The sequence below is a fragment of the Panthera pardus genome, unplaced genomic scaffold (genome assembly GCF_024362965.1).
Source record: "Panthera pardus isolate Hobbes unplaced genomic scaffold, ASM2436296v1 HiC_scaffold_20, whole genome shotgun sequence".
In the NCBI taxonomy this organism is placed as follows: domain Eukaryota; kingdom Metazoa; phylum Chordata; class Mammalia; order Carnivora; family Felidae; genus Panthera; species Panthera pardus.
The window spans coordinates 5,041,356-5,049,203 of record NW_026526766.1 but is presented as its reverse complement, the minus strand read 5'-3'; the positions used below and the strand labels follow the sequence as shown (position 1 = coordinate 5,049,203).

Below are 7,848 nucleotides of genomic sequence, written 5' to 3'. Positions count from 1 at the left end.
TTTTCAAAATGCACACGGCGGAGGAAGTACAACCGAAATTTGAGTTCCGTGTCTGGGGTGATGCAAGACAAAACCACGCGATGTGGGGAAATTGGGAGTTGCAGACAGAGGGCAGCCCAAGAATAAAACTCCCTGGGAATTAACCAAAAATTCCAGGGACAACGCCAGATTTTTAAAAGCTATGAAACTGAGGGAGCGCAAGTAGAGATCTCAAAGGAAGCAGGTATTATCAGAGTTCCTGGGGAACAAAGGTCGATCTCCAGCCGGGGAGGAGGGTGGTCCTGGAGGTGCCAGAGGGTTGGGGGAGGGAGCTGCAGGCTGGATGATGGGGAGGGGCCGTGGTCCAGCTACTTCTGTCCCCTCCCTGCCCTCCGGGGCCCTTTGTGACCAGGCCACAGCTCTGTGATGTGGTGTGATGTGATGTGAGCCTGGGGCGCTTGTCCCCAAGTACAAGCTCAGCGCTCAGTTGCGCGAGGACAGTAGTGGGACCAGGAACTAACGCTTCGAGTAAGGAGATGGAGAATATTCTCTTCGCTCTGAGAAGCATTAGCGCTGGTTGGCTGAGCTCCAGCCTCCCCTCCTGGACAACCCAGACCATCTTCTGCTTCCTGTGTGGACTGTCGTTCTTCCTCCTGTTGATCTTCGGCTTCCAGACTGATCCAACACCCTCAGCACCACGAAGGAAACGCAGAAGCAGCAGAAAGGTAAGGAACCTTGGCCCGGACCCAGCAGAGAGGAGGATTCCGTCTTCTTTTCTATTATCGTTTCCACTTTTCTCAGTCACTGGGGAGACTCCCGAGCTGGGAAAGAGCAGAACGGGTGTTCTCGGGGAAGAAGAGAGCACCATCCTCCCAGGCCAGGCCAGGCCAGACCAGGCAGGGGTTAGAGGGGCAGGAGGGCTTCTCCCGGGAGGTCTCGGGCCAGGAGGCCGGGTGTGGCAGAGGGCTCCAGGGCCGCGGCCCCAACACAGTGACCGGAGGACTGGAGGCCCAGAGCTCCACCCCCGGGGGAGGACAGGCTGCTGCGCACCGGGCCGGCAGCCACCTTCCCGGGGCAGGTGTCTCAGGAGAGCTGGCCTCGTTGGGGCCGATCGAGGGCGGCTCCAAACCCGGGAGGCCCCGAGCAGGGGCGGCAGCGGGGCTCGGGGCTCGGGAAGCGAGGTGCTTCCTCAAGGTGCTGAGACGCACCCGCAGGTCTGGGAACGTTTCTCGAGCAGAGGAACAGGGACGGAGAGATTTCTCGCATCGAAAATCCGCGCGTCCATTCTTCAAAGTAGAAAAACGGAGAACAGTTTTGTCCACTTTGCAAATGACAAACAGGAAAGAAAGCCCCCCCCCCACCCCCTCGCCCCATGAGTTGAATGTAGGAAGTCGCGCTGTTCATGAACACAGAGCACCTGCAGCCAGAGAGGCGAGACAGACTGGGGGTCCCGTCCCCCCAACCCCGTGTTCTCTCGTCTCTGCAGCAGGTGGCGCCACGGCGAAGGAGCACCAGAGGCAAGAAAAGCGAGATCCTGAAAGGTAAGGGGCCGCCGCTGAGCCCTGCGCCCCTGGCGAGTGTCCCTCCTGCTCCGACCGCCCAGCCCCGCCGTCTCCAGGACACCCGCGTCCATCCTTCAGGAAACAGAGCCCCGGGAGGCTCCCGGGACGGAGGGCGGAACCCCGAGGCCTCCCAGATTCTGGGCCAGAACCAGCCCGAGGGGCCGGACACGGGTGTCGCCCGGCAGGGGCCTGGGACCTCCAGCTCCAGCTGTGGCCAAGTTGTGGAACTTTGCTCAGGTTCCTCGGGGAGGCGGCCCGGCCCTTTCTCCCCCCACAAGGTCACGAGTGGGGAAGCTCTCCGTAAAGGACAAAGCGACCCCCACCGTGGGTCTTGTTGTCACCGTGAGACCACGTGGCCTCGGACACCGATGTTCGGGGCTCCCGAGTCTAATCCCCCAAAGGTGTCCCCTAAAGGGACATCGCGCCCGCCTCCCGTAAGACCCCCGGGACCCCGCCTTCGGCTCTGTGACCGGGTCTCCCGTCTCCAGCTTACAGAAACTGCCTGCAGGAGCTGGAAGGGGTTCAGGACCTGGTTTCCCTTCTGCAGAGGTAAAGAATCTTGCCCCTTCTCTCCCGGGTGGGCCTCTCAGAGCCTCTGGTGGGACCCCAGGGCTGCAGGGGGCGGGGGGAGCCCTGGGGACGGAGATCGGATAGGGCCCCGGGGGGGAGGGACGGCGGGAGCGCTGGGAAGCGGGTGCGGGGGCCCGGAGGGCGGGGATGGCCACGCCCGGCCCTGTCTGCTCCGGGCTGCAGCGCGTGCCTCGTGTCTCCCGCAGCCACTTGGGGCGGCTCTCTGACCAGGGAGGCCTTCATCAGCTCTTGGGGCAAGAAGCCCCTGGGGCCGCGGGCAAAGCAGCACCTGCCGGAGCCCATCAGCCCCGCGGGGAGCCCGTGAGAGATGCCGCCCCCGCCAGGGCCCCGATGGCGTCCCCCGCTCCTCTGGCCTCCACGCTGTCACCAACCCCAACGACCTCCTCGGTGTCTGTTCGTTCGAACTCCTCCCTGAGTGCTCCTTGGCCACCAGAGTCTTGCCTTCCCCTGGGTGGCTTTTCACCCCAGCCCCTTGCTCTTTCCCCTTCCCCGCCCCGTCTCCCTTCTCCGGAGGCCAGCCCTCCACCTCGGCCAGACTCTACTTTAGCTCTCCCTCAGTGCAATTCCATGGCACTCCCGCTGGACGCCGTCCCACGGAGCCCGTCTCCACACACGCCCTGGGTTGCCTCTGCCATCCCAGCTATCTCGGGCCTGGGCCTCTCAAGCTGTCCCATTTCGGCCCTGTCCTGGTGGCAGGCAGCCGCCAAAGCCTGGCGCCCCTCCACCTCAACACGCTTGGAATCCTGGCAAGAGCCTCATTCCCACCAGCACCCGGAGGCCTCGTTCTGGGGAGGCCCCGGGAACAGAGAGGCGGAGGCCGGTGTCCTCTCTTTCATCGGTCCTGATGTCCAGAAGCTGCTGGAGATCCTCATCACCAAGAAAACAGAGCTGAGGTTTTGGAAGGAGAAGGAAAAGAAGGAAGAGTCAGACTACCGCGTGAGCTCTTTGGGGAGCACGTTCACGTCACCGCGGGGCGGGCGGGACGCCGTGGGTTACCGATCCTTCCGGAGCATGAAAGGCGAGCCACAACAGCTGCTCGGCCCCGAGCAGCCTCCATATCCCAAGATTTCGGGGGACAACTTACGGCTGAAATGCAGCCAGCTCTTCTGGGGTCTCCCCATTCTGCACAGTGAGTCCCTGGTGGCCACTGTCAGCGTGACTGGTCCCCCACTGGAGTCACCCTCTGTCGTTTTCAATGAACTCTCTCATGCCTTACCATCCCAAATTCAGGCTGGCGTAGCTTCTCGTCTGTCACTGGAGCAGCCCTTCTCTCACCCTGTGGCTGAGCCCCAAGCCTTGACCCCAAGTTTGTCCCAGTCCCAGCCCCCGCCTCCGGCTCAGGTCGAGGCCCAGGCCCACCTTGCACCCTCTGTCCCAGCGGGGCCACCTTCTCTCCCACCTCACATGGCCGGTGAGGCATCGGACCCTCCCGTCCAGAATAACATGCCATCATTCATCCCAAATGCAATTCAAAACCTGGAGTGTCACTTTTTGAAGAAGCAACTAGAAAGGAACAGGACTCTACCCTCTGTGGTGAAACGATCTCAGGAAGTCTTCAGCCAGGTCCTTCCCGACTTCCCCCAGGACAGCCCGGCCTCCCAGGCCCACGGGCCAGTCTCCGTCCTCCCCTTCCCCTCCGGGGACTTGACCAGCCCCGAGCCCCAGAACCTTCTGGAACCACATCTTGGAAAGAGGTCCACGAAGCAGCAAGGTGGCGGGCCCCACAAGATCCAACCATCCGTGGAGCTGGCCCAGCCTCAGGGCGAGCCCCCGAAGGTGCCACAGGCACAGAGCGGAAGCCTCCAGGCTGCCCAGGAGACCGGGTCGAGGGGCCCAGCGTGGACCACGCCAGGAGAAAACCTGGGCAAGGATGCAGGGCCTAGTGTGGGGAGGGGCCGGAGAGATCTACACGGGAGCTTGATCGGCTCTTCATCGAAGGTTTCAGCAGTAAACTCTGAGGGATCACACACAGACTTGATGAAGACAGGCGGCCCAGGCCAGAATCATCCAGAACGGCTCCTGAGAGCCCATTTGGGCAGGAAACTGGGGCAGATCACAGAGGGCCAGATCCCTGTGAGTGTTCATGATTCCAGGCTTGCTGCCAGCCATGTCCCGGACCCTCCTGGAAAGCCAAGCGCTCACAGGGAAACTGGAAATCCCGCATTTTCCAAGCACCCGGAGCCCTGCGTGAACACCCCCCACAATTTCTCCACGCTCAGTCCATACACTCAGCAGATGCTGGAAGCACATATCATAAGGTTTCGGGTGAGGCACAGATGGGGCCTGCCCCTCAAGGTCCTCAAGCCTCTAAATTTCTTTAAGCTGCAAAAGAGCTCAATCTTTCCACCACCGTCCACTCCCTGCTCGGCCACCTGTCTACCTAAGGCCGGGGCGGAAGCCAAGTTCTTGGAAAAACCTCCTGAGCCCCATCAAGGAGAGAAGGTCATAACAGAAGAGCCCGTTCTCACTTTGGGGAGTCCCCCCCTTGACCCCCAACCTGCACGTGAGGCAATCCAGCGGGCCCTGGGTGAGTCTCCAGCCGGTGACGGCCCTCGGCCCTCGGGGGCCCCTGTGGCTGGACGGGAGGCCGGGCTACGTCCTCAGACGCCCGCATGCAGCTTCGTGGGCAGAATCTGGCACAGCAAGACTGGCGCGGGGGATCCTCAGAACAGCAGCCTGGAGGCAAGTCCAGCAAGGGCCACAGATGAGCCAAGGAGAGGGAGCGGGGGTCGGACCTCGCGGGACCCCTGCGGCCGCGTGTCGGTACTTGAGCTCAGCTTCGAATCCCGGTCCTCGAGCGCCCAATGGGCCAAGGAGCTGGGGGAGGGCGAGGAGGCCCCTGACTGGGGAGACACCTTGGAACCCGGTGTGCTGGCCAACAATCAAAGCGTCAAACCAGACGTGAGAAGATCAGGGTCATCCGGGAGCAGTCAAGGCCCCTCCACACCTCCAGCGTCGGTGGCTCGAGCCCAGGAAGAGGTTGAGGCACAGCTTGAAGGGTTCGAGCTCCAGGGGTCGGTCGAGCCGGAGGAGCCTCAGGGCCCTGGCCGCGGTGTGCTCCTGCAAGACTTTGAAACTGGCGTGCTCCTGCAAGACTGTGCCACCGATGACCTTCTTCAAGACTGTCACTCTGATGTGTTCCTTGCGGCGGACGTCTTGGCCTCTCACAGATCTCCGTCCGGCTGCCAGAGTGAGTCCAGTACAGACACGTCAACTTCCTGGACGTCCTCTCACTTCGTCTCGCATGCACAGAACAGCCGGGGGCAGCCAGACCCACTGAGACGGTGGGGCCTCCGTAGCCCCCGGAGCAAGGCGTCCGTCCACGCTGACGGGAGAGAGGCCTACAGGAGGCTCAGCCCAGGAGGGCATGAGAAATGGCTGGCAGAGCTGAAGTCCTTCCAGGCCAGTGTGATGACCCACCCTGCCCAGGACGAGGACTCGGCAGAGACCCCAAGAAGCAGGTTCGCTCAGCTCCTGCCCAAGAAGGAGGACGCTGCTCCAGAAGGCCACTTGAGAAAAAGCGTGAGGCACCTCCTGCAGTGGATTTTTCCCAGTAAAGGCAAAGGACCGGAAGATCCCGGGCACAGGGGCCAGCCTGCAGCAGCCACCGCCCAGAGGCAGGGCCCCGTCTCGGGCACATCGGTTGAGGACAGCAAGTCTGCCGGGGCTCAGGTGCTCATGACGGCCGTGGGTCGCATCCTAGAGGAGAACCTGGTGCCTCGCCAAGGACTTAGAGCCTCGGAGGTCAACTGGCGCCAAAGGGAACCCCAGGCGCTGGCAGGCACCCGTGTCTGCTACCACAGGGTCCTCTCCTACCAAGAGCAGAGGAGAGTGATGAGAGAGACCGCCTGCCACCTGCAGGCCACCCCCGACGGCCCCGGCTGTCCTAACGAGAACCGGTGGTATAGAGGCAGAGAAGGCAGGTGGGCCTTCGTACCCAGGAGGCTGGGGTCCCCAGATGGACCCTGCCACCACGGGCGGATGCTGGCCAGAGCCTCGGGCCGCCCTCACCGCCCCCACTGCCCCAGGCACTGCCTCCTTCAAAACTACGTCTCCTCCGGTCATTCCGTGTGTGCTTCTCATGCCTTTCTTGGGAGGACACCTTTTCTCCAAGAAAGGATGCATACAGTACAGAGAAAAATGTATTTTTCTCAGGTTAGCACATCCTCTATGGGCTAATGGCTTCTTCCCGCCACAGTTTTTATTGTTTTCCAAAATATATGTTTGTTATATCTCAGGAGAGGAGCTGGCCTCTGTCTGTGCCCTGCGGGGCGGTGGGGGGAGGAAGGCGAGGATCCGGGCATGCTCTCCCCCAGTGCCTGCTTTGGCTCCCAGAAGGAATGGAGCCCTGGGAGGAGGGTGGCCACGTGGTATACTCCAGACCCCCTCCCTCACACACCTTCGGTTTCCATAACAAAGGAAAGAGGAACACAACCCAGAAGACCCCACCCCGGATCTGGCTCTGCCCATCCCGTCCTGCTCTCTCTCTACCTTGACCTTGGGCGGCTGTAGGGGAGGGTCTGAAGGGGCAGAAACCCCTCGGCTCCGGGGCGCCTGGAAGACAGCCTCAGGCGTTAGAGCCGGGGGCCGAGTTTGGAAGCCAGGTTGGCCCTGACGGCAGCGGTGGGAGGAATCCTGCCCCCCCCCACCCCCGACCCGTCGCCTGCCCCGGGACCCCTGATGGGGCTGGGGTGCAGATCGGCCGGGAGCCGCCCTTGGCTCAGCGTCACCCCCCTGCTTTCTCACACTCTGGACCAGCGCGGGACGAGGACGTGCTCCCGGCCCGGGGAGCGAGCGGGTGGGGGGCGCAGAGGCCGCGAGGGACCGGCGCGCCCTGCCCCGGGGTGCGGTGACCCAGGAGCCCGCGGTGCCCACTGCCACCTGCAGGCCCCGAGGAGAGGAGCCTTTCCTGCGGTTCACCCCCAAGGTCCCCCCCCCGCCCCCCCCGTGGCCGCGGAGCCCGGGGGGGGGGAGGGGAGGGTAAGGGAGGCCGCCGGGGCCCCTCCGCAGACTGCCAGGCTGGCACAGGAGGCCCGGCCGGGCAGGTGCCCTTCTGCGCAGTCTGGGGGCCCCGGGGCGGACTGGGACTTAACGAATGGCCCAAGGACGGGCCCCGAGGTGGGTGGGGGTCAGGGTGGGGGTACTCACTGGCGTGGTGCGGAGTCCCACCCCAGGAGGGACCCTGAAGACCGCAGCAGGGGTGGCCCTGCCCCCACGCGGGTCAGGACCCCGCAGGTGGGCCTGGAACCCGGTGCAGGGGCAGCGGGCACAGGCCTGCTCGGGCACAGCTTCTCTCCGGGGAAGCAGTGGGGGGCCAGCAGTGACAGTGCGGCCAGGACCTGGGGGGTCGGGGGGAGGGGAGACCAGGACAGAGAGCACCCAGGTCCTCGGGAACTCTGTGCTGACAGCTCAGGGTCCCTGAGTCTGGCTGCTCCCGGGTCTTCTCGGCGGCACCGAGAGGTGGACGCGGACCCCACAGGCCCCTCCAGAGAAGGGCCACAGGCAGGATGCCGAGGGAGCGCAGGAGACAGGAAGGACCAAGTCCCCTGTGCCCTCCTCCTGCCGGTGGTGCAGTTAGGCGGGAAAGGGACGCCCCGCACTGTGAGACCCCCACAGAGATCTCTGACGAGAGACCCCACAGAGAGACCTCTGATAGAGACCCACACCCAGACACCCGCAGAAAGACCTGTCACACAGACCCACTCAGAGAGACCTC

General features: G+C 63.5%; 1 protein-coding gene across 1 annotated transcript; it reads left to right on the top strand.

Moving 5' to 3' along the window:
- The first annotated feature begins 378 nt into the window (after window positions 1-378).
- Window positions 379-6,355, top strand: LOC109275510 (spermatogenesis-associated protein 31E1-like). Its single transcript, XM_053907747.1, has 4 exons — window positions 379-704; window positions 1,466-1,520; window positions 2,030-2,090; window positions 2,318-6,355. Exons 1-4 carry the CDS (start codon window positions 516-518, stop codon window positions 6,309-6,311), a joined length of 4,299 nt encoding a protein of 1,432 aa, XP_053763722.1. The 5' UTR covers window positions 379-515; the 3' UTR covers window positions 6,312-6,355.
- The last annotated feature ends 1,493 nt before the right edge of the window (window positions 6,356-7,848 follow it).